This window comes from Chlamydotis macqueenii, chromosome 4 (assembly GCF_036417535.1).
Source record: "Chlamydotis macqueenii isolate bChlMac1 chromosome 4, bChlMac1.mat, whole genome shotgun sequence".
NCBI lineage: Eukaryota > Metazoa > Chordata > Aves > Otidiformes > Otididae > Chlamydotis > Chlamydotis macqueenii.
The window spans coordinates 27917764-27944732 of record NC_141559.1 but is presented as its reverse complement, the minus strand read 5'-3'; the positions used below and the strand labels follow the sequence as shown (position 1 = coordinate 27944732).

At 38.3% G+C, this 26969-nt stretch overlaps 1 protein-coding gene across 2 annotated transcripts in view; it reads left to right on the top strand.

The window, feature by feature from the left end:
• NFKB1 (nuclear factor kappa B subunit 1) overlaps positions 1-26969 on the top strand; it is a 63573-nt gene that overhangs the window by 12518 nt on the left and 24086 nt on the right. The window contains exons 2-9 of one of the 2 annotated variants that reach the window (XM_086746195.1): positions 2451-2497; positions 3673-3757; positions 10752-10789; positions 13391-13489; positions 21764-21912; positions 23462-23625; positions 24381-24539; positions 26494-26598. In XM_086746195.1, the coding sequence (XP_086602321.1) occupies positions 2451-2497; positions 3673-3757; positions 10752-10789; positions 13391-13489; positions 21764-21912; positions 23462-23625; positions 24381-24539; positions 26494-26598 (846 nt within the window). Of the gene's footprint in view, positions 1-2450; positions 2498-3672; positions 3758-10748; positions 10790-13390; positions 13490-21763; positions 21913-23461; positions 23626-24380; positions 24540-26493; positions 26599-26969 lie in introns of both variants that reach the window. The other variant, XM_086746194.1, reaches the window with a different exon arrangement.

Below are 26969 nucleotides of genomic sequence, written 5' to 3'. Positions count from 1 at the left end.
TGCTCTCATGACCTTGTTCATTGCATCAGCCAAAAAGCCAGAAATAACCATTTTGATCAGGTGAAATTGAAGGACTGATTCAGATAGACATAAGTTTTATTTCTGTGTGGATCCTAATTTTTATATCAAAGTACTTTAAATGGAAAGTTGTCAGAAATACTGCCTCTGTGGTATTTTTCCACTTTGTTGAAGTCATGTGTTGTAGAATTGTAGAGGTGACCAGGAAGTGTAGCAGGTGTGAGAAATGCCCTTCTCCCGCTAACTTCTGCTGGAGTCAGAGTGATGCAGCCTGAGAAACTAGAATAGGGCAAAGATGACAGAACATGCTGTTAAATTTATCCCATTGGGCTTACAGAAGAAGCTGTAAAATGCTTTCTTTGAAAGTTTTGCAGAGAGGTATACGTTTAGCAAACAGGCAGGTGGGCAGATGCTATTCATATTAGCTCCTCAGAATTTTTTTTTTTTTTCTGAACAAGTGTTATGTGGGTACTTTAGGTATTTTGGAACATAATATTGCAATATGTAACTCATGAAATAGTAAGTAATTAAATATGAGAGATCACAAAACAAGACTTTCAGGACCATTCTGTTTATGCAGAAGAAATCTGGCATTTGCACTCCCAGCTACCTAATCAGTGTGCATCATCTGATGCTTGCTAAAAAATGTTAGTTGTTGAAGTCTTCAGATTTTTTTTTCTGTAATATCTACACCTTTAACTGAGAAGTGTTTGCCAAAAACTAAATTGCATTTTTTTTTTCAGTGATTTTGATAATTTGTTAATTGGTAATGAAGGTTATATTCTTTCTATGGAACAGAACGTCAAATAAAAACATCTTAGTAAAGTTTGTTGTGTGCTGAAGGTTTTGTTATGCCTTGTATGTTGACTTTTTTCTATAAAGATTGATAATAACAATAGCAAATTACTGATGAAAATAATGCTTTGCAGAATGTAGCTGTGAGATAATGTGATTGGTATTTTTTATATTGCTGAAATCCTGATGTGTGAAGTGATGACGTACGGCATTGGTGACTGTGGCTGCTTGTTGTATCTGTTAATTTTTGACTGAAATCTTATGACCAATTATTTGATATTTGCTCAAATACTACAAAAATATATTACCCAGTAAATATTTTTCTCTAAAATAGAATTACAAAGAGATGAGTACTTTTATTTTCTAGGCCCAAAAAAAAAAAAAAAATTATCTTCATGGACCTCCTTTTCCTGTAAGTCATCTGAGTATTAAGTGTCTCCTATTTCTCAATTTCACATTTTCTTTAATTTTCTATTTGTGTGGGATGAGTGGCTCTATGTTGCCTTTGAAGCTTGTTGGCAAGCCGAGTTAAGCTTCCATTAAAGTGAAGTACCTGAGTATTCCAATTTTCTTTTTGATATTTGCCTTTCTAGTTCCTGTAGAAGGTACATGATGACTCAGTTTTTCTTTACTGGCTTACTGATCGCTTGCCACTCTCTTTCATAGGGTATTAGGTTTTCACAGTTCACTTTGCTTTGCTGGAAAACATGGTTCATGTTCATTGTGGTGGAATATGAGGTCCAGTGACATGCTTCTATCTTCCATTAGTTATTAATTTTCTTTAGAATGTGTGCTTGCATGCAGACGTGAGTCTCTTGAAATAGTCACTACAGTTATTTTCAGATGTTCCCTTGGAGAGCCTTTTTTAGTAAGATGAACGTAAGTGAAATAGTAATTCTTTCAATAACGCCTACATGAAAGGAAATAACACTAATCTTTTAAAATAGACCTAATAAATTCCTAAGAAAATTTCCAGGCTCTGCTACTGGCCCCAGGAAAACTAAGCCAGGCTAAACTTTCCTAGTGGTCAGTGTTTACATGTAGACCGGTGAGAGAGGATTAGGTATGTTGTACATCCGTAATTATGACTGTCAGCACTGCGTTGTTGTAGGTGTCAAGCATTTGTAGACCTCTTGAAATAAAGGTGTCCAAAATTAGTCAGTGTTTGACTCCTGTTTTTATTTAAAGAAAAAAATATTGAATGTTCTTTCTCAGATATCTTTATCTTGCGTTTAATAGTACTTCACAAGAAAACCATCAGGCATTCATCAATGCTCAGAAGTCTTTTTATTGTATAAAAATGCAGAGTCCTCTTTTTGCTAAACTATGATAGTGACTGTACTTAAACTCTAATGGCAGAATAGTCAGAGCAAAGGCAGAAACAAATTAATTAAGGACTTTGACTGTAATTTTTAGTTGCTTGGAAGCAGCTAAAATGGAAAATCCTAGCTGTAGCCTATCCTTAGCCTGCCCATTGCAAATACTGAGGAATTTTAAGTGTATTTTAGAAATCATTAACATTATGAGTAAAATAAGAAGAGTCAGAGATGAGGCTTTTAACTGTAACATTTTTCAAGTTTCTTTATTGCTGTACATTGAAAAAAAATGAAAGTTCTGGTCGTATTTTTGTGTTTCAGGACTTAAAATGGCAGGAGAAGATTCCTATATTATGTCTGATCCCCAGGTAAGTGGTTTTGTGTATTTTCAATATCCTTGAATTCTCTCCTAGCTCTGTTTTGCCTTCCTCTCGTATTGTCTTGCCATTTCCTAGGCTTGGCAATGTGGAGATTTAAAAGCATTCCAGCTATTGGCAGAAATCGGGTTTGGGGAAATCTAGAGTATTTTTTTCTCTCAGGTGTTTTTTTATGTGACCTGTAGAGCCTCTTGCCACTGGTGGAATGGCTGAAATGAAAAGGAAAGCGAGGCCTGCTGAAAGAAGCAATTGAAAAAATACTTGGTTTTATGTCTTCTTGGCCTGTGACCCTTGCTCTGAAATGTCTTTTTCAGTGGGCATTGGACTTTATCTGCAAATAAAGCCCCTTATGCCCCAGAAGGCCTCTTTGTGTCTTTTTTTTTGGTGAAATTTACATTGACGTTGATGGATGAAATGTTCCTTGGCTCACACAGATCAGTGTGCCTAGCTCTTCAGAAGCTCTTCCTGATCTCATTAGGTCATTTTGTGATTCATTTGAATTCTAAGAATGGTATTTGAGTGAAAAGTATGAGTGAAAAGCAGATCATTTCTACTCATCTTAATTTCCAGAAAGAAACTATTTAATCCTTTATGCTTGCTCCACTTTGGAAGAAGATAGATTTATACCTGATAACAATTACAATGAGTTAAGACATGTCAGTGTTCAAAAAAAAACCAAAAAAAACCAAAAAAAAAACAAAACAAAAAAAAAACCGCCAACCCCCCCCAAAAAAACCCCCACCTTTAACCTTGGTGTAGTGTTTTCTTGCATTAGAGTTTGTAAATATGTTTACATAAGGAATGTAGTCTGGTGGGGTTTAATCACAAACGTGGAAATGAAAACTCAAAAGTTCTCAGCAAGGCCTAAGGCAAGATATGTGGGGTCAGATGTTCAGAATGTACTGTGTCAAAGCTCTCTTGAATGTATAGCTGTTAGTGCCTGTAAGCGAAATGTGTGGTCTCATGGTACTGGGAAAACTTGGTCAGTACTATCATCTTTACTTGCACTTTTTCAGCAGAAATAAGAGATATAAGATGTTTACATACTGCACCGGAGCGTTTGCAGTCTCAGTATTTGCAGAGAACTTGGAAATTATCTGTTGGTAGATGCTTTATGAAACTATGTATATATCTAGTAATGAAGAGTATATTTTCTTTCAATGTAGATGTTTACAATGGATCAGTTCATAGGAATGAATGCATTGTTTAATAATACGAATTACATGACTTCAGACTTGCCACTACGAACAGGTAGGAACCGTTGCTATTTGGTTGTGCTATTGTCCTGCTGTTTCTTCCAGTTTGTTTTTTTTGTGACGTTCTTTTCAGAGGCTTTTTTGTTTACACTCTTATATTTCATAATACTAGATCACAAAGTTATCAGCTAGACTTTTATTACACCCTTATGCATCTCTTTCTTACCCTTATGAAACTTTCAACGGTGAGACAAATCTGATTTTTCACTGAAACTGAAAGTTTCAATTAGTTAAATGGTTTGAGTTGCCAAAGAGCTTTGAGTGCCCTGTTTTCATAAATTATTTTGGTAGGTTTTTTTATAGTTGCATCTTTAGTGACCTACGTGTTTGTATTGCCAGTTTGCAGAGTGCAACGTGTACTTTTTTTTTTTCTTTTGAATGATATTTCATTTGTTTTAATAATTCTTAAGGTGCTTGGTTTTGACTAATACAATGTAGAGTATATTCAACTTCCTGTATCATGCGAATCTGTTTTTCCTTCTTGGTGACTTCTCTGTTTCCTGTAAAGTGGTAGTTTGGTAATAAAAGTACCTGACAATTTCCTGAATAATAACACTGGTTTGAAAGTTCAGAGACAAATTTTGCAAGCAACTGCTGAAAATAAGCAAATAGTATTCTGCAAAGATCTGATATGCAGTTCTTCCAGTATGGTTCCAGAACAGGAATATAAAATAGAATTGTGTTATATCACAGCCAGTATTAGCTGCTTGAGCAACCTTGGTCTGATTTTGCTTATTAAATTTCTTTATAAGAATTACTTCTTGCTTGAATTTAGAGAACTCTGTTTCTCCTTCTTAGTTTATTAGAACAGCTGATAGGAAAGTAGGAAGGAAATAAAAATTCATTTAAGTGTATGAGATTTTTTCTTAATATATCTCTCCAATAATATATCTCCAATATAGCTATTAATGTCTTTTAACATGACAACTTTCTGTTGTTGATCTGTTTGACTTTGTTGTGTCAGGATGTAGCTGATATCTTCTGTATTGCAGATTGCTTTCTTTTGTTGAAAATGCAAATCACTTTTATTTGAAATATTTGATACACTTGACAGCAGTGAATGTGTGAAAGGTAAAATTAAATAAGTAATTATCATTTTACTTCATAGGTAAAATTCCTCTCTAAAGTAACAATAAATGCTGATTTAAAAATAAAAATTAAGGCATGCTTACTGCTTCAGTTTTTCCTGGTTTAAGCCGTATTTCAGTTTTCTTAACTGAGTAGTAGTGAGGAAAGATCAAGAAACATATGATACAGATAATTTTGTTTCAACATAAAATGTTCTGATGAGCAAAGCTCTTGACAAACATGAATAAGCATCCAACAAATTAATGTTGCAATCGTTTGTTTACAGTGTGTTTTTATTAAGGCAGATAAAATTGTTCAGTAAGCTTCATCTGTGTAGGATTAAAGGGCTTGTGCATTGTATACCAAGGGTTTTTTTCACTGTTCTCACACACTTTCTGTGGAACAAATAAGGTAATTGGAATTTTGATTTCTCCATAAAGATCCCTCTTACACGTACCTTTTAAGCTTACTCTTTACTCCTCATGCCAGACTCATTCCATACAAATTATTCAGATACAGAAAACTGATTTTCAGATATCTGTGTCCTGTCTAAGCTAGAAAACAGATGTTTGTAAAACCATGTGGGGGAGTCAAGAATTCACTGACTTTAGTAATCACACAAAATTCTTACTGAGCTAAGTCTAGCTCTGTCCTTAATTTACAAAATTACTTAGAAAAGACTTTTTTTTTTCTTTTTTTTTTTTTTTAATGGCACTGCTCTTGTCTATTGCTGCACTATAGGTGGCAAGTTCCCTGTGTACAAAATGGGATTTAATAAAGGATCATGGGTTTCAGGTTACTGCAAACAAAAAGTTAATAATAAGTTTTAGAAAAAGTTTGTCATTTCAGTGCCATCTGATGATGTCATAGTGATTTTGCTTCTTGAGTAGTATAAATCTTACCTCCTCCCCTACTTGAAACTGTGGTGTGTCGTTACTGTGGACTAGCTCTTCGGTTCTATGGTAATATAGTAATTTATATATTATGCTTTAATTGTTTCCAAGCAGGAATCGATGCTTTCTTTCTATGCAGGACTTTACAAAAGTTCTTCCAGCTGATATACGGAGAGGGTGAAATAAGTGTTCTAAAAAGGATTTTTCTCTAGGACGTTTGGGCGTTGTAAACGGAAAGAACCGAAGACATGAATTGTTGCTCGTGATTTGGTGTGGTGGCTACATCTTTCGATCTGTGCGTTCATAAATGCACGATGTCAGACTTGCTGCATTGGTAGGCAGGTTTAATATGTAACTGTGGATTACCGTATCATGCCAACATAGCTGAATCAACAAATAGCTGGGGAATTTGGGGACTTTCTGATGATAGATGTTCTGCTGTTATGTTAATATTTACAGTAATAGTAGAAAACCTTTGAGATGTTGGGACAAGGATTTCCTCAATGAGGTCATCAGTGCTCATGTGTCTTCGCTCACTTCTTTTTGTCTCATGTATGACAGTTTTAAGTAAAAATTAGGCTTAGTTATTTTGTCTCTAAAGCTGTGGTAGATAGTTATGTGGTACAAATTCTACATTTACACCTAAGTGTAGAAAGAGAAGTAGTCTCTGTGTGCCTTTGGTGACGAAAGCATGTATCTACAACAAGTTCCGTAACAGTGCAAACTGCAGGATTGAACACCAGCAGCACAAAAGGCAGTATGTCACAAAGTCATCCCATTCTTTGGCTCGTTGGGAAGTGTCCTGCCTTTGAGAGTCAGGTACTAATCCTCAGGGACATTGGGGATGGAAGGAACATTATCAATGGCACATATTTAGGTGATGTAAAAGCGACTACGCGTTAGTGTGATGTCCACTGTGTAGTGGAGGGACAAAGTGATGCCTTCAGTTGCAGAGGAAATGCGCAAAGTGTTTTATTACTTTGGGTGTTTCTTACCTGTTTATACAGGTACCTCCTGGTTATACAAGGCCATCTCAACCATGTAACGTAGCAATCTGTGTGCCAGTTAGAGATAGTTTTGGGAACTGGTTAATTGTTTTGGTTTTTAGGGGCTTTGTAGGGTACTAGGTAAGCTGTTAGATAAAGGACCCTACTAGTCCTGTGGTGCTGCCAGGCTTGCAAGGATATCCCACCAACCTCTCAGACCCTTTTTTTCTTGATTTTGCTGGGAAAGAAGAAACCAAGAGGGAGTCTAAGATGGATGCTTCTTTGGGAAGCATGTGTGCAGGGTGAGGCCTGTCAAGAGGAAGAAAGAATGTAAGTGGTGGGAGTGTCAAGATGCAGGAGGGCATCTGACTCAGGCAGGAAGGAAAATGAAGAAATGTAGCAGTTGAAGAAGACGTGAGGAAGTGGGACTGTGACTCAGGCTGGAGGGGAGGCAGTGGGATGCGGGTGAGTCTGTGGCAACCGAGGAGAGAAGACAGAAAAGGAAGCACTGCAGCATACCCAGGATGTGGCAGTCTGCACCAAACCCCCTCCAGGCTGGAGGACTGCATGTTTTAGTTGCAGTTCTTAGCACTCCTGACTACAGGAGTGGCAGGCAAACCGTCATGTCAAAACTTGGCTCTTGGCAACTGTGAGAGTCATCCCCATGTAGAGGCCAGCTCCATGACTGTATGCCACTTCAGCCTCTCTGTAAGGCAAAAGTAGAACTTAAGCTATGCATTAAGTAGCGTTCCTTCTTGTGGTTGTTTAACACTTAAAAGGAGGTTGCTCTTTAAACAAGATGTTGAAGAAAGCGACTTTCCAGCGTAGAACAGGAATGCAAAAGGTCATCACAAATCTTGTGATTATTAGTTCCTCATACAAGGTGTTCATCTTTTAATCCTGCTGTCAACTTACACCAGACATGCCTACTAATAGAAATGAAATATTGAAATCTTCCTTGTGCAAAACACTAAACGGCTTTTATTTTCCTCATGGGAAAAGATGAGAGAGAGAAAGAAGGAATCACACATAGCCAGTGTCAGGCTGCCTGCCTAAGGTACTTCTAGAAAGTATTCCGAGTTTCGTGAAGACAGCTGTATGAAACCTTTCACTAAGTAAAAACCCTTTTTAGAGTCAAAATAATGTGCCATTTATGCCTGGAAGTTGCCTTGAATATTGCTGCTTTATTTTTAAATAACATTGCAGATGTAATTAAGTGCCTTGCATTAGAGTGCCTTCTCTGTACTGTGCCTTGGGTCTGGTTCAGATGCTATACCAGAGAATTACTTAGTCATTTTAAAAAAGAAAATGTTCAGTCACAAAACCCAAAGGTTGAAATAAGACGTCACAAAACTTTGTTTTAAATACATCGATATATGCTTTATACAATCTAGGTTAAAGACAACAGGCATCTGGTTTGCCTTTGTACATTTATACTGCACCTTTTTTGCACTTTCCTAGTATTAGTATGTAAGATGGGTTTTTTTGCGTCAGTATTTATGAGCTTTTTCCCAAGGGAGCCTAAGAACCACAGTCCTGAGTTTTCACAAGTGCTGTGCAAGGTGAAATGATTTTATCAGTATGAGGAATTCCCCTTGAGCTTTCCAATATGCCAATATAGTGTCTAACCCTCTCTTAGGAGTTTGGATTTCCTTATGCTGAGGAAAAGTTGGAACCTGGATCTGCTGCATCTTGGGGGACTACTGCAGCCATTTAGCTGCTGGATAAAAGAGCACTTCCTTTTCTGGCTAATGTTTAAGAGAAAGCAGTAGTACTTTGTGCCTATACTAACCCAACCACATATGCCTTGAAAGTGAATTCCTAAGGGGAGAACAGCCAAAGAACGACTACTTAGCAGGTCCTGCCCTGGAGGCTTGGTTGAAAGCTGAACTACACAGTTGTATTTTAGGTGTGTTATTTCTGCCAGTGCCCAGATTATACAAGGCCTCTGGATTGTTAAAGTATAAAATTTTAGATGCCTAAAGCATGAGAAGGGTTAGAGATCTGTGAACAGAGGTCTTAAATTTAAATGCTGATATAATGCTTAAACCCAACTCGACTCATCTTGACTTCATGTTACAGACAAAAACTGAAACATAAAACCACACCAAAGCTAAATATTATTCAAAGTCTTTCAAATTTTCTGAAGTCCAAACTGTTGTTCATGCTTTCTAATATTAGGTGATGTGTATATGGTCTTGATGCAATTATTTTTCATGACTTCAAGATTTTAATTGTAGCAGTGTTTACTTCTTCACAGGAAGAGTGTTGAACTTGGGAAAGAAATGATCTTTATATGTGAAATTGTTGACTGACACTGGCAATATGACTTTCGCATGAAGCTAATTCAGTTCCTGAGTCAGCGAACTTCAGCAGCAAAATACTAGTTCCATCTATTAGCATATTTATCAAAACTTTCATATTGAGAGAAACCTATTCAGTTAAGAGCTATGCGAACTAATGACATGAAAATGTTTTATTGAAATGAAGTTGTATTGAGGAGTTGAGAAAGATGCGTGTATTCATAGTACAAACTATAAATTAATGAATCCTCTGCCATTTTTAATTATCAGTGAACATTAGGCCTATTGCCAAATTAAAGTTGATGCAAGTATGTAGTTCTGTGTGGTTCTGTGCTGAAGCCCAGTACTAACTAGTTGAGGTAGCTGGGTGGCATGGCACTTGCAGATGGTGCAGTTGTTGGGAGGCAGATCACACCTGGATGTGGGCAGGATGGCAGGCCACGATGTGCTTTGTATGCTCGCAGGCTCTGTGCTGGTCTGCTTTGGAGGTTTTGTGTGTCCTAGTGAGCTTGCTTGATTCCTTAGCATTAATACTGTTCTTAGTGTACAAGCGATGATACATAATTCCAACAAGAATACAGCTGGCAAAATATTATGTAGGTGTTCACAGCGTCATTTGGAATCTGCTTTGATAACAGTTGAATTTTTAGCATTGAAATCTGAATTGTCTTCTGTGCTTAGCAAGAGGTAGGGAAGAAATCATACCCCTCAGAAATGGCATTTTCAGAGTTGGGAGTGGCCTGCGTTTTAAGAGGTATTTCACAGCCATCCACCAAGAGAGCTTTCCTTCCCAATGTAAATAATCTAAACTGATCAGGTGGTGAATTCTTAACTCTAGTGGCACCGAGTTCTCATTGAATTTAGGGCCTGCTCAAAGGCAACTTGAACTGGTGAATTTTGAATGAGGTTTACGGTATGAAGTTAGCCACTGTTCAGGGAGTGGTGCAAGACTAAAAGTTGTTTAAGGAAGCCTTCTTTGAAAGACACGAATGGAATTCCAGTAGATACAAATGGAATTTCAGTAGAACATAGTCCTAGGTGTTGGTATCATGCTGAAGGATGAATCTCTGAATAGAGTCTGCATCTGCAGTCAAATAGAGTGTGTTCAGTGGTTTTAGAGGCACAGCAGAACAGTATATTTAAAAGTGTATCTGAAATTATTAAAAGAATGTAAATTGTTTAGTCTCCTCAATTCCAGGTTTTTTTTAAAAGCAGTTCTGACTGTTAGGGCATGTTGAGACAGTTTAAATTCCTCCTATATTCCCATACCTCAGAGCTCCCTATTGGCTGTCTCTAGACTTTCAAAAGCACCTATTCAGTAGGAAGCCCTAGGGCCAAAAGCTTGTGAGTATGTGAGTATAGTCTGTAGAGCCCAAGGGGTTTAAATACAAAAGTTAACCTTCGGTCAGGAAGGCCAGGCTGCTTGTCAGTGGCAAGGCGAGGATCCTGTTCTTACTCACCCTTGTGAGTCTTAAGATCAGAGTTGCCCTCTGAGCTAAAATTAACTTTTTAAAGTTAATCCTTCCCTTCTTACTCCACTGGTCTTATGGAACGTTGGAAATGACAGACTGCCAAGTGATTAAACTATTTATTAAAATTTAAGTTGTGAAGATGCTTAGGTCCCTTCTAAAATTTTATCTCAAGACATTCAAGGACACCAACTTTACCCCTGCAACTTCTATGTCATAGTAATAGAAATATAATTTATATTATGACTTTTCTTTCTTTTATATTAGCAGATGGACCGTATCTTCAAATCATAGAGCAGCCAAAACAGGTAAGAACACTACTTTTTGAAAATTCCTTAAGGTAGCTATGTCCATATATTCAGCTTTGAATAAAATTATGAATTAAGGTGAGAAAAGGGAGTGTTGAAGAGGTTGAACTCTCATAACAAATGTAGCACTTAACCATGAGCAGTTTTTCCTCTCACTTTCATAGTTAGATTGTTTCCTGTTTTGTTCTGTTTTCATCTTTGTGTCTATCTGGAAGTGTCATAAGAGAAAAAAATAACAAACCCTGAGGGTTTTAAAAAATGTCTTGGTAAGTATAGATTCTTTGTCTTAGAAGTGACTCTTAGAGTACCTCAGTATTTTGAAACCTAAATTATTAGACCACACATGGAAGATTTTTAGAGTTTGTTTCATGTTTGTTGAAACACATGAAAGAGAAAATAAAAATATTTCATTCTATTCCCAAGTTACAGGAACTTTTGCCTTGTGCTTTGTCGCTTTGTCATCGTAAAGAAATTCTGTTGTCCTTTGAGCTTCCTTTCCTCACAGTTGGTTGTTTTGAATAACCCAAGAAAAATGAAGATAAATGCTTGAATGTAACTTTTTTTGTGACTGTGTAGCAAATGCTCACTTATGCTCCTCTGGCAGTATGAAAGTCATCCCAATGTGCTGGTTAGTTTTCATGTAACGGATGTACATAGTAAAATGCTGAAGATCACCCTGAAGTGTGCCAGAGTATTGTTCGCCTTTAGCTGGTGGCATTGGCAATTACAAGTATTCCTCCTTAAGCTGTTACAGTATGGAGACCCCTTTCCTGTCTCTCCCCATCACTTACATAAAATCCTACCTTATGGAATTGTTAAGTAGACAGGGGAAGAAAGTGACTAAAAGCTGTCCCACCCTCTGCTTGGTCTTCTGCAGAAGCATGCCGCAATCCAGTCTTCCTTGTAGGAGGTGGTAGAGAACGTTTATTTCAGCCACAGCCTAAGACATTTTTGTGCTCGAACATCCCTCCAGGAACAGGGACACTTTGTGGTCATAGGTGAAACAGCAGTCTGTCGTGAGCTCTTGGAAGATTGTGCTGTCTGTTCCTTGCTGTTTTAGTTCATCCCGAATCAGGCCATATCTTCGTGTGGCAGAGCCTGCAGTGCCTAAGGAGAAACTATTGTTTCCATGCATGACTTCTCAGCTCCTGTAGTGGAGTATGCATGTGGCAAGCTGGGCAATGGTTTATAACAGGGTGATGAGGGTGATCCATCAGCAGAGTGCTGTGCTTGTGATCATTTCTGGAGCAAAGGGACAGCTGGGGGAGTAAGGCTATGTGTGAAAACGTAGTTAGGATAGCAAGGGCAATAGATGGAGAAAGGCCACACAGATCAATGCTGGATCTGTTGGACTGAAGGCACAGAGGTGAAGAGAGACTGGGTCGTCTCATGCATCGTGACTGCGGACGTTGCTTTGCCTTTTGGACCACTTGAGTTTAAGCTCATCGTAGCTGGGCACTTCACTTGCAATGCACTCAATCACTCAGTTCACCGTAGGAAGGCAAATACATGCTTAAGGGTGAATTACGTTGTTTGGTCAGTATCTGAATAAAAGTCAGATCTTTCCATTTGCCTAGGAAGCAAGTTTTGAGACTGAAAAGGCTTTAATGGGGTAGGTATTGAAGTTAACAATGACAGAGTAATTTTTGAACCATGTTGTTTACTGTCAGCTAATACAGACTTTGAATTCAGACTTGTCTGCTGTTAGAAAGAAGCTCAATGATTCTCGATGAAGTATACAACGCTAACTAGTGCTGTTTGGACAGACACTGGGAGCCCTGTATAAGATGGGGATTTTGCCAGAATTTGAGGACTGGGGAGTAGATCTGAAAGTATTCAAAGTTGGGGGCCATGTGAAATATATAATTAAGTAGAGTTAGAGTTATCAATTACATTTGCTTAAAAGTTGCATCTTTTATACCTTATAGATTACCCTGTAAAGGGGAGGTTATTTCCTACAAATAAAAATTGAATAAATGGACAGCTGTACTCTAGAGTGGTTAATAATATCCTGCAGTTCCCTAAAGTGTATTCAGACATCTATTTATGTAGCTGAGATGAAAACCCAGCCATTCAAAGTCCTCTGAAGCTTTTGTGCCGTTTGTAGACCCACTCATACAACTTTCACATTCTCTTCCCAGAAGGGAGAAGCATTTCTGTTTCTTCCTTGTTCTTTTCTTTATGATGCTTTGGACTTCCTTAATTATTATTGGCTTTAATTATCTCTACCTAGCAGCAATGATGGGAGATGAGTGACTGCTCTTGCATTCTCTGTTTTTTATTTTTTTTCTTGTTTTGAGAGTATAAATAGATCTCTACTTCAAAATACCTTTACTTATTGAAAAAATTTAAAGTTACTGCTGTGTAGAAGAGTGAGAATAGAAGAGTTTCTCCAGGGCTACAGCTCAGTGGTACTTCGTCAACCAGCACTCAGAAATCATTCCAGGGATTAATAGTTGTAACTTTTCTGTTTGTGGGCTGTTTGGGCAAGTCTTGGGTTTTGTGTGTGTGTGCGCACTCACGTGTGCTATTTTTTTTTTTTTTTTTTTTTAACTTTTGTTTCTAAACAGCTTTCAAGTTTCTTTTCCTTTATTCCCACAGAGAGGGTTTCGTTTCAGATACGTATGTGAAGGGCCTTCACATGGTGGACTTCCTGGCGCTTCTAGTGAAAAGAACAAAAAATCATACCCTCAGGTCAAAGTAAGTACAGAAATCATTAATTTTGCTAACTGCATGCAGGTGCTGTATGTATGTGTATAAGACCTTACTGCATATCAACATAAATTTGTATGAAATCAGTCAAGACTGACTACATTTCAATCCTGACTTTCAAAATGTAATTGATTTTGAAAAGGAAGTTATCTTCCGGTTTGTGGAGTTATTTTGGCACTGTATTTATCTGACAGCATTTGAACAGTAAGCTTTCCTGCAATGCCCTCCTGCAGACTAATGGAGCTCTTTCTTAAGGTGCAGTTTAGCATAAAGCAAGGCGTGAGCTGCTCAATTACTCCACTTCTAGCATACTGCAAAGCATGAGTCTGATCAGTTATTCCACTTCACTCTAGGATGGTATTTACCAAGTTTTCCTTTTTTTGTGTGTTCATGTTACTCCTTATTCAATATCTCTAACGTACTCTGTTCGTAAGGCCTTAATTCCTTTGAAGTCAACAGAAAACGTCTCATTTCAATAGGAGCAGCATTATATTCTAGCATTTGCTAAATGTTTTTTGGGGCTTTTTTCCCCTGGAAAAAAATTCAAGGATGTTAATCAAAGAAACATTCTGTGCTAATGCAGTATGAAGATTATGACAGTGGTGATTAATCATTCTAGGATTAGAGAAGAACTGTTTTTGCTTATGGTTCTTGCAGTAAATTCTTTTTCCATGGAATTAAGGAAAATATAACTGCGTCTTTACAGTATTTTTTTAACTTAATGAAAGCCTTAGTCTTGGTATTGCGTTACTTCTTTGAACTATTGCACTAGAGATTGTCTCATAAGGAGCAGGGTTAATGTATTTTAATTCTGGTGTTACCTCTTACTCTCTCCTTTACTTGGAGAGAATGAGAGGGAAGAGTGGCAAGCAGTCAGCATCTGTCTTGGTGTGTGCCACTCCTCAGCTTTCCCCAAAGTATGCATGTAGTTCTGCAGTTCTTGAGAAAGGCTGGAGTTTGGAACAGTTGCATCTCTGTAATGAATCAATATGAGCATGACTCAATGGAAAATAATTAGCATTGGCTGAAATAGCCTACGGTATTAGTCTTGCGAATTGAGAAGAGGCTGGGAAAGCTGATTTCATGTAACGTTGCAAAACTCCTGTGAAGAATTACTAGCCCAGGCAATGAATCTACTTGCTTTACCCTTTCCTTGTGCAACGGTAATGATGAACCAATGAATCAAATTTCACTGGTATGTTCAGATAGAAAATCATTTATCTCAGTTGAGCCAGATCATTGGATTCCAATCCAATCTGTGTTGATAATAATAAAAATGATACCTTATAAAGGTGTGATGGGTTGCACCTTTATAAGGTACCTCGCATGACAAGGAGATATGCAATGAGCAGTTATAAAGAAATGGAATTTCTTCATGAATAAGCTAGAAAGCAAAATGTTCTTTGGCTTTCCATCAAACCTTCTGTTTTCATTGATCATCAGATTTTAATTTCATGTAAAGCTTCCCCACACACGTGTCCCTTCCCCTCCCTCCCTCTTGTCCTACTGTGTGCATCTGGGTTTTTTTTTCTACTACAAATCCCCACATGGCAACACCTGCTGGGAGAGGCTGGCAAGGGAACACAACAAGTAAATTCCTCAAGGCCATTGCTTGTTAGTGCCTGTTCTTGATTCAAGTGGTGCCAGTAAACACAGAAGTGTTTCACACCTTTTCCTGTAAGTCTCTTCTATGTTTTGTCAAAGGGTGCTCACCTTGTCATAAAGGAGGTGAACACAATTGAAGATTGCTGGGTTTTGTTGCATTGGGGTTTTTAGTTTGGGTTTTGTTTTTTTGGGGGTTGGTTTTTTTTGTTTTTGTTTTTGTTTTTTTTTACGCCCATGCCAAGGCTTTCACTATAAAACCTACATTAGTTGATCACAGTGCTTGGAAAGGACAGTAGCCTGAGCTTTGGCTGTACTGTAAACAGCAGGTTTTGTGTCAGATCTTTAAACCTCAGCCATGGTGTGGTCAGTACAGCTCACATTGGGATCTCTCTTCTGCTTGGCCAACTCTACACAGAAAGCTGATGTAATTAAACAGTAGCTACCAAGGGATGTCCTGAAAATAAACATCCTCAATGCACAAAAAACATTGCAGTCTCTCTCCTCCCTTTTGTAGCATAACTTATTGAAGGCCAAAAGAAAGCATATTTCTCTGATATGACATCTTGCATAATGTGGACCGTTCAACTTCATCTTCCTCCTCCTTCCAGCACCCAATCCTGAACTTGTAGCTGAGCTACAAGATGTATCTTTCATTTAAAGTCTGGAGTGCTGAAGACTTTGCTACGTCTCTAAGCGAGATGTTTTGGTAGTTAATAATATATTTAACCGCCTCCCATATAGTATATTAGATGATGACATAGGTCAGGAGTTAGTGTAGAGGTTCTGCAGTGCCAGTCTGTACACTTAAGACAGATCTACACTGGCCAACAAGGTGGAATTGATTTAAAACCTCGTGTTTTAACAACACAGTAGTGACAAATGGAGTCTAGATAACAGTAGTATTTTTCTATAATATATAAAATGATATTAATCTTTATGGTTTATGGAATTATATTCCTTTGTTTAAGCCTATCTTTGCTACCAGTAATCCTAATATACTGTACAAAATATCTTACATTTTCAGAGGATTTTATATAACTTTGCGTGTAGTTATGGAGAGCAGAGAAGTTGTAGATACTGAACATGCTATAATGAAGTTACATTTCATGACAAGTTTAATGATTACAGTAGAAAGCTACCTACGCTGGAAAATTTTACTATCTAGAACAGTTGAAATCAAAGCTCTTATTCATCATTAGCTTTTTGTCCATGGGGAAAAAAAAGCAATCAATAGTGTAAGAAGAAAGAATAAAACTGGATTGTCTAGTATTATCACCAGCTTACTTAACTATCTAAATTTTTTAATCATAACTTGCTTGGTTTTTTGTATTTGAAAACCTGTGAGAAAACTTGCACAGAAAATTTCCGCTGGCCTTCTTACATGCTTACCATGTGTGTCCTGATGTCCTGCATACTGATGGTAGTGTAGCCTTATTAGTGTTTTACACTGAAGTACTTGAATCCAGTTTTGGGTGTAAAAAGAATGGGCTGAAAGTAGTGGTGTGAAGGAAATGTCCTGAATTTTCAGCTCCTTGCGGGAAAAATCTACATAGGTGGCTGCAAACCCAAGTTGCCTTTTCTCTGTGAGCTGACTGTAAATCAGTTGCAGCTAAGAGGCTGAGTAACCGATTGCTCAGAAGCGTGCCTGAGCTAATGAGCACCATCTCTCTGCTGATGATGAGTTTGGACATTGTGCAGTTCAGCTTGTAGATCGAAGCTGCATACCAGTTAGGCAGCCCTGAACCCAGTCACTGTCATTAGAGCTGCCCATCCAGTCATGTCCTGGGGCTATCCTAAATTATAGCTCAGTTTAGAGATAAGCGTTCTTATTGAAATTGGGATTTCAGCACCTACTTCAAGTTCAGGAGGGGAATTTATGGAAAGTTAGTCAAGTTACTTTGTTGATGAGCCTTCTTAGTGAAGAAAGGAGCAGCATATTTGCTTTTTTCCCTCCATAGAAGTTGAATTGTACAGTCATAGATTACAAGTTAAAAATTCATTATCAGCTGAATTAAGGAAGACAAGAATAAGCAGACTTTCTGTTATAAATCTTTAGCCCTCTTGAAAACCTGTCCTGAGCCAAATTCAACCAAAGCCAAATTCAGTGAGATTTGTGCTTTTTACTGTTATGGTTAATTTGGCTGAAAATTGGGCACTGAGTCCTTTTAGTTGGGTTTCTAAAGCAGAGCACCTAACTGTGTTTTGGGCATGAGAGTGGCCTCACATTCAGAGGATCAGAAGATCTTCAGCTCCCGTTGGTTTAAGTTACTTCATATTGCTTAAGCAGTCAGTTGCCTAAGTGATTCCTACCACAGCTGAAATATTTTGTCTCTGAACTAGTGTCGTAGTTCAGCCCCCATCGGGACCAGACTACGCAGTCTCTCTCTCACTCCCCCCACCCTCCGAGAGAATAGGGAGAGATAATATAAGAAAAACGGCTCGAGGTTTGAGATAAGGACAGGGAGAAAATCCTTAAAGTTACTGTTACGGGCAAAACAGACTCGACTTGGGGAAAACTATTCATTTATTACTACAAACAGCAGGAGAATGAGACAGAGCACAAGAACAAGATAACCTCCCCCCACCCCTCCCTCTTCCCAAGCTTAACATTATCTCTACTACCTTCCGCCTCCAAGCGGCACAGGGGGGAAGAGGGAATGGGGGTTGTGGTCAGTTCATCATACGTTGTTTTACGCCGCTGCTTCATAGTCAGGGGAAGAACTCCTCACATTCCTGCCCTGCTCTGTTGTGGGGTCCCACCCATATGCCACAGTCCTTCCTGAAACTGCTCCGGCGTGGGTCATCTCTTCCATGGGGTGCAGTCCCTCCAGAACAGCTGTCCCAGCGGGCCCTCCATGGGCCACAGCCGCCTTCAGGCATCCACCTCCCCGATGTGGGACGAGCTGCAGGTGGATCTCTGCTCCTCCATGGACCTCCATGGGCTGCAGGGGGGCAACCTGCTCCACCATGGTCGTCACCACAGGCTGCAGGGGAATCTTGGCCAGGAGCCGCATTACTCCTCCCCCTCCTTTTGAACAGACCTTGGCATCTGCAGCTGTTTCTCTCACAAGAAAAATTCTTCACAACAGGCTGGCAGATGTCTCTCAGAATCTCTTCACATCATCCAGCTCATCTCCTCTCCACTTCTTGCAGCCAGGCCGGGCCGAGTCGGGCCCAGTCGGCCGCCTGGCGAGAGGCCAGAGGGTGAGGCCTGCAAGGCCCATGAGGCCTGCGCCTCCCCCTCTGTGCCTCTGCCCCTGCTCACCTTCTTCACATCTTCTCTTCTCTTTTTTTTTTTTTTCTGTTTTCCCCTTCTTAAATACATTATTGCAGAGGCTTTATCACGAACATTCTGCTACCAATCGGCTTGGCCTTGGCCAGCAGTGGGTCCGCCCTAGGCCCAGCTGAGTCCACTGAACAAAGGGGAGCGACTTCTAGCAGTTTCCTACAGAAGCTGCGACCTTAGGCCCCCCCTCACTAAACAAAACCACAACAACTAGCAACTGAAAAAAACCTGCTGCTGCTCTGTGAAAACCTACCGTTTACAAAGAGTGAGCAATGCCTCATCTGTGGGACACTTTTTGTATGCCTATATTGAGGATGACACTAGTGACACTCTGAAGGTTAGGCAGGATTGGGGTTACAGTTCCTATAACAATGTGAATGGAAATAGATATTTTTGTAGTTTTGACATGGTCTTTTCCATCATTTGCTTTCTGTTGTTGACCAGTTGGTTTCACTTCCTGCTTGTAAGAGTACTGGAAAAAACATCTTTGAAGTAGGAAAACGTTCTAAAGTTTTTGTAAAATTTCAGAAACTATATGTAATTGGCTGGGATTTGGATCTGAGGAGGATGTGAAATAACTGAAAAAAACTTTCAACTCTTGTTTTGAAATTGACTCAATTTCAAGTTCACAGGGTCTTTTTAATCTCTCAGAAAAATCTCTCAAACAGAAACAGCAGATAAATGTGAGCCTGCAGCATTTTAACTTTATCAGATTAGATCAATTGAATACTGCTTCAGTACAGGATGTAATCAAGTATTACAGCTGTCCTCTTCCCAGGAAGTTCTTATTCTCTTTTTTTTCCCCCCTATCTTTAATTTGAAGTTCAGTAGCTACTTTTTCAGATCGCAGCTCAGATTTTGAGCAGTACAGCACCTGCATGCCATCTCCCTCTCATGTTGAGTGTACGTTTTTGTGTCAGCACCATAATCCTTAGGTTTCTATAGATATTCAACATTGTAATATACCATCTACCTTTTAATACCTTTGACAGTATTTTTTTAAAGTTCTTACTTAAGATGATGAAGTAAAAGGTGATAGTTATTTGTATATCTCAATGCCAGCGTAAATTTTAAGTTATTCTGAAATTGTGTCGTCGGTGATTCAAAGACACTGGAAAATTTGACTTAATTTACGGTATATAAGGATACTGAACCACAGAGGCTGTTTTACTGGGCACAGAATAATCTGGATGTCTCAAAATAAAGTAGGAAAGTGTGTCTGTAAGACGTACATGTAGGAAACAGTTCAGGGACATTCTGTAGCCTTTGCAGCATAGGACATCAGACTGGATGGATGACAAAAATAGTCCTTTCTTGCCTTATGACCTACATAAGGTATTACGTTTTAAAAACTCTTGTTTTTCCCCTGAGAGAGACTACAAAGATCATGCTGAGCTGAGTAACAGGGGGAGATTGCAATCTGGTTACCGCTGCAGTTATATGTTCTGCTTTCAGAGGCTGGAAAGTCCTTGATGTGCAGCAGTCCTACCTACAGTTTCACTGTGGTTTCTACAGCTGATGAAGGATTGTCTTGAACTTTTCTGATGTGATACTAGAACATGCATGTTACTCATAATGAGTATAACGCTATAGATGTGCTGGGAACTTTATAGCAGGGAAAAGCTTGTTTGGTGAGGGATTAAATGAAAATAATTTTTTAAAAGCCCCCCTCTTGAAAAGTTAATTGTACTAGTGGTGGTGACATGTAGCACCAAAACCAATAATTTTTACTTTCAGATGATTTTGTGAAAGTTATATAGGGGTTTCTGCATTGTCTCACTGCTGGGAAATGGTGAAGCAGTGATTATTCTACATCTCTGTGTTGTTTTAGTCCAGGAGGTATTACAGTTTGTGAACAGGAGGAAGCATGAGTACCCCATTTTTGTATTTTAGAAATTGCCGCTTGTAAAATGCACGTTAATACAGTATTGTACAGCTGGCTAGCAGGCAGTGAGTAATGGGAGGACATTTGCGCACCTGTTCCTCCTGGAACAGCTTTTTCATAGTTGGGATTTTTTTTTTGCTCTTAGCAGTGAATAGGAAAACAGGGAGGGCACGCGTTGTACATGTGCAGAGTGCTTCAGCTGTGATGGAGTGGGTTCAAGAGAGGGGTTAACTGGAGTGAAGGAAGCTAGCAGGACTTAGTAATGTGGTGAAATCCTGGCAATCGCTGGTTATCAGCATTTTATCAACAATATAACCTTAAGTATTCGGTTCAATGCTTTAATGTTTATAGTGATCCTTTAATACCTTGGTTGATTAGATCTTTAAGTTGCTGTAATACAAAGAACTTTGCCCAAGGCAAATCAGAAGAAAAATTAGAGGAGGAGGGAAAAAAAACCCAACCTTGATAAAAGGGTTAATTAAGTGACTTGGAATGGAAGGTAATGTTTGCTTTTTCAAAAGTGGAGTGATTTTACATTCAGCATAATTTGAAAGTGGTGCATAACCCATAACTGACTTGAAGAGTATTACTTGTGAGGAAAGAAAATAAAGTTATAAATAATATATGTAAAGCAAATAACTCACCAATACAGTACGTTAGTAGTAATTTTAGGCTTGATTTTGAGGCATTACTTGACGTCACAATTTTAACAGCTATTTAAAAAACAATGATTAGAAACTATAATAGGGGGGAAAAAAAGCTTTGTAGTTCTTCAGAGTTGGCTGTACAAAGGCACTCAATTTATCATAGTTACAGTTCTGCAAAATCTTAGGTGTAGATTTAGCATATATCCCCATGTACACTTAAGGGGAAATACTTACTGGACTGGGTAATGTGTGTTGATGTCGCATATTGAACTAACAAAATACTTATGAGTATAGAATTAATTCACTTTAAAATCTCTACCTGAAGAGTCATTGTAATGAGACCAAAATGTTTTAAAACAATCATAATATTTAAAAATAATTTTAATTTTTTTTCAAATTGGGCAAAATAATGCAGGGTTTTTTGTTAGATACGTATATTTTCTATTTGCTTCTTAACATGTCGCAATGTTTATTGTGAATTCAATGTACTAATTGAAACATAAAGAGAGCAACATGGAGTGACTGGCCAGAAGGTAAGACTGATTCATAATTTGGGAAACAGAAGGTTGCTTTCCTTTAGCTTTGTTTTGTTTCTTAACTTTTTTTTGACCACTATTGCTGCCATTTGTATGTCAAGTTTAATTACATAAAAAGTGTTGGCTTTTCTTTGTGATGATCTGGTACGGTCTGTCATTTGCATTTTATGAGAAAACGCATACACATTTCGCCTATGTAAGCTTGATTGTGCTTAGCTAACAGACAATACTCAACTGGAATCATTACTTGTTCCATTAAAAATCTCAACAACCAGCTCCATATTTTTTTATACTTACTTACAGATCTGCAATTATGTTGGACCTGCAAAAGTAATTGTCCAGCTGGTTACTAATGGGAAATACGTCCATTTACATGCTCACAGCTTGGTGGGTAAATTTTGTGAAGACGGAGTATGCACGGTTAATGCAGGACCTAAAGATATGGTTGTAGGGTAAGTCTGTCAACTCTTTTGAAAGGCTGGGCTAAGGGAGAGAGAATCCAGTATAAGCACTGTAAGAGGCAATACAAAAGTCCTAACAGGCAGCTAAGTGGAGCACTAGTCTTCACTCTCAGATCTGTGGTTTGTGTTTTGTTTGTATCTTAAATAGAAAAATAAATTAGGTTTCTATTTACCTTTGTAGAATTTGCCCTAAGCCAGCTGAATAGGTTTTGCACATAATTTTCACTTAGAATTTGTAGAGTTTCAGTCTCTTGGTGTGCAGTCCAAGTTTGTATTGTAAACTCATTCTTTGAAATGTGTAAGTACTTTCGATCAAAGAGAAGGGACTGTAAAATTACTGAAGAAAAGATTTTGTTACAATTTGATCAGTATTTTACTTTGCTGAAATCTGTCAATAGGAATATAGTGAAGAGAAAAGCATTAAGAAACTAGGGTTAGTAAATTTGACATTAATGTAAGACACGTATAAACATGAAAATACTAAATGAGTCAAACTTTTTAAGTTTAAAGCAGTGAGATTATAGTGAAGATGTAGCTGGTCTGTTCTTTTTTAATTTAAAAGAATAATTGTTTATATCAGTAAATGGAGATGAGCCTCCTGTCTGTGTTTTCAGGCTTAGATCAGGTTTCATGCTGGCTGTGAGTTTTAGTTCTGTGATCTCAAGAATGTCTTTGTTGGTGAAGATGGAAGTTTAAAAAGCTGAGAAGGTTGGGAGAGAGAGATTCTTTTAAACTGTAACTTTTGATGTCCAAGCCCAGTGCACTAACTTTACCAAGCACAACAATTTAAATAGCTTTATTTGAAATGCTCCTTTTCATCTTTAAAAGTTTGGCTCATTTCCTAACCTGTCCTGTTTTTCATCAGATGTTTAGAAACAGCTTTCTTATCCTCAGTTGACCCACATGAAAACTGAGTTATTGTCTTGTTTTCATAGTTACAGATCTAAATGATTTTTAAATGTGCCAGGAGATTTTTACAAAAGCAGATCTTGTATTATGGAAGTTTTCATTCAAATAGATATCTGAAGTGTCTTGCTGAATGTTCAGAGCCTTGTTTAAAACATTTCCTTTGGAAAATACTGCCCTGTTTTTAGCTTCTTGGCTTGCTCTCCAAATCACTTTGAACGGATGGAGCTTAATTCTGAGCAGTTGCTCTGGATAATAGCCATACAGAATGACATATTAATGTTATTGCCAAGGCAGAGCAAACAAAGTGTGACCACCAGATTTTTCAAGTGTTTAAGTTGCTTCCACAGTGTAAGTCTGAAATCTAATAGATTACTGCTTATGCCATGGGAAAATCCTGTGCACCCATACAACTGCTGCCGTATAATGGTACACACTTTACGTGTGTTGTAAGCTTGGCTGAATTTTTCTTGCTGTAAAATTTGCCCTCAGGAATTAATAGTGCCTAAATAAGCCTATAGAGTCCTTCCATTGACTTGAGTTGTGAGGCTGCCTCTGGTAAGAGAGAGGCTGCCTGCTGCCAGGTTTGGCCTAAAGCATTAAAAAAATATTTCCCTCAATCAAAATTCGACAGGTTTGCAAATCTTGGAATACTTCATGTCACAAAGAAGAAAGTGTTTGAAACTCTGGAAACACGCATGATAGATGCTTGCAAAAAAGGATACAACCCGGGACTCCTGGTGCATCCTGAACTTGGCTATCTGCAGGCAGACGGATGTGGAGACAGACAGCTGACTGGTATGTAGAAATTATGGCCTGGTTTTGGTAGCTTTTTTTGCTAAACACTGATTTAGCTTCTGAAAATACAGACTCGTAGCCAGAAAAATGACTTGGGTAGGAAAACTGCCTGTGGCTATGTGCTTTAAGAGGTGATATGCTGTTGCTGTGTTTTAGGGAATCTGAAAGAAAGAGTCGTTGCTGTCAACACGCACAAGAGAATGGAGCAACTTCCTTCCACAGCTGCTTCTACCCCTCTCTGCGCCTATGTTTCGTTGCTTTTATCCTGTCTAATAAGTTGATAAGTAGAATCATTTTGCATTATTGCTGCAAGACGTGATATCCTTAAGTAACTTGGGGACCTTCTTTTGGGAATACCTGTTTCATTCAGCTGCATTTCACCTGTATCTCTGTAAAACCTTGTGCCTACATTGCTTTCAGACACTGTATAGAGGCATTCAGATGTCTGTAGTTGCAGCCTTTTTTCCTTTCAAAACCTTTATAAATTAAGAGCAGAAAATAGTAATTTTCTGTATGTCTCTTAATTATGTACCTTGTCTTAAATAACATCTGATGCACAAACTGCAAAATGGATGCTGTATATTGTGAATACCTGCTCCTCTCTGCTTAAAAAGAGAGAAGACGATGGATACTAAATGAAAACATTTCCTTGCTATTGGCGCCTTTTGACAGTACTGTTTGGAAAATACTCTCTCTGGTTTGTTATGGGTCCTCTACCCCTTGTATTAATTCGTCTGTCTACTTATTGGTTCCAGAACGAGAAAGAGAAATTATTCGTCAGGCAGCAGTACAGCAGACTAAAGAAATGGATCTCAGTGTGGTGCGTCTTATGTTTACAGCCTTTCTCCCTGACAGTAATGGTAGTTTCACACGGAAACTTGATCCCGTTATATCAGATGCAATATATGACAGCAGTAAGTATATTTGGCTTTGATTACTTTTTTAATAACGGGCAAGCTTTTGTACATACAAAAATGATATGTAGATAATGCTATGCGTAGACTCATCTAGCACTGCTGCTTGCTGTCATTTGATCAATAACGAGTAAATAGCCCATGGATAATTGGCCCCCTGTCTGTCCAAGTACACGTGGTATCATTCCAGTTTTTAGTAGATGGTGATGTGAGCCGTAAAGGAAGATTTTATTTTGCTGTTAGCATGTTTAATCCTGACATTTTTATTATGAGGACTTTGAAAATTCTTGTCATATTCATAAGAAATGCTTGAACTTTGCAGAGTTTTCAGCTGCTTTCTATGACAAAGCCTTGTCACACAAGATGTGAGAGGAAAAAAAAAACTATTTTGCTTCAATTTTTGTTGAAAATTTGATGCCTTTCAGTTTTGCTGGCCATCTGCTTGTCTTTGTTTTGTGAAACGAACACAATCAGAGCTTTAATGCATTTCCTTTGGACCTGTCAGTATTTTTTCTACTTCTGTTACATCCCTCTATGTGTCTTCTAAGTGAGTCTTTTCACTTTGTGTTTTGCCCTGTGCTTGTCAGTTGTACGTACTCACCTGAACCCTTTCTGCTGCTTGAGTGTTCCTCCCTCTAGCTGTAGGTTACTATGTTCCTGATAGACATTCTGTAATAACTCAGAAAAAGTACCGTTTTTTTTCTTTGCGCAACTGTATCATTGCTTTTAAAGGACAAAGTCCAGATGAAAGGTATTGAATGCAACTGTTCTAACTTAGTCTGTTGTTTGCTATTAATTGAGGAATGTAGTGATGTAGCACGTCCGTTTTTCATATATTCACTGAGTGAAAAAAAAAAATATATAGCTACTGGTCTTATGGCACACATAACCTGCATTTTCTGGATGAAAAGACACAATCTTTTCATCAGAAGGCTAAGGTGATTTACCAAGCAGTATCTTTAAGGAATCTTGATTTTCATTAGAAAAAATTACAGATTCCGTTTGTTTTCATTACTCTGTCTCATACCTGCATAATGATAGAGAGTGTTTTGTAAAGCAAAGAGGAGGAGGAGGAGGAGGACAAAGCATCAACAGAGGTAGAGCATGTATCAAGCCATACATATAAAAACAAATTGAAGTTATTCTATTCTTCTGAATCTGACCATCAAAATTTTTACTCCAACTAAGGAGACAAATAGAAGGGAAATTTTGTATGTGTATCTCTGCTGTTTCTGAGGTCCCAAGGTGAATTCTTGGTTGTTAATTCCAAAATATTTTTCTCAGTTTTTGTTTTTCTTCTAACATTCTTCATTGGCACCATTCAAGCCTCTTCCACAGAGCAGACACAACTTGTGGTAGCATAACTGTCTATCACAGCTGCTTTTACTTATCAGATGATAGTTCTGTCTTTAGGACCAGCAGGTATCTGTTGATGCCTCTGCTAAGATCTGTGGAAGTGGGCTTTTTGATCACAGTCCAGTATGTTGGCCAAGGACTCACAATGCTTTCAAGTAAGCCACAGTGTAAAGCAAAGCATTGCACCTTGCATTCAAATAGTGAGATACAGGGAACAGCTTTCAAGAGTGTCCTGCTATCAAGAAAGTGCAAAAGAAAAAATTATGTTCTGTCGTAATGCGCTCTTGTCATAAAGTTAGTACTAGCGCGGAGTGCTAGATGCTGTTCACTGCTGTGCTACTTTACTAGTGCAGTAATTGTGCTGGAATGGCCAGGGCCTTGTTTTATAGTTCACAATTCAGTCAAAGCTTAGAGGATATGAAATTATTTCTTTCAGATGAAAAACTGTTGATTTATTCATGTTTTAAAAAACATAGACAAATTTAGATTGCGTTGGAGGCTTGTCTTTCTGTTGCATTTCTGTGTCTTGTGCTTGTTTTTTTTTAAATCTAAAACTGTTATGAAAGTAAACAATTTTTTTACTCTTTCCCTTCAATAGAAGCTCCCAATGCCTCCAACTTAAAAATCGTAAGAATGGACAGAACAGCAGGGTGCGTAACAGGAGGAGAAGAGATTTACCTTCTCTGTGACAAGGTCCAGAAAGGTAAGAGTCCTGAGTAATGTAAGGCACACCAGGGTGGTCATCTGAAATGCACATGAAGCCTGCTGTGCTGCCTTAGTGTTCTCTCACTCTGGTAACGTAGCAGGATTTGTAAGCACTCAGCCTTTCTGGAAGTCAGGCCAGCAGTGCAGAAAATCAATAAATCAAAATAGTCTGTTGCGAAGCAAAATCAACTTGTGTTGCCTCCACAGAAGCCATGTGATCATCTTTGTTCTCAAATTTCTGCACTTGCCCATGTTCTGGGGTTTTTTGTGGGTGATGGGTCCTGGGTGGTATATGACTCCATTAACTAACACCTGCTCTGAGTTATTCTAAAGTTCTGATTTATTATTAGGTTCCTGAATATAAAGAGT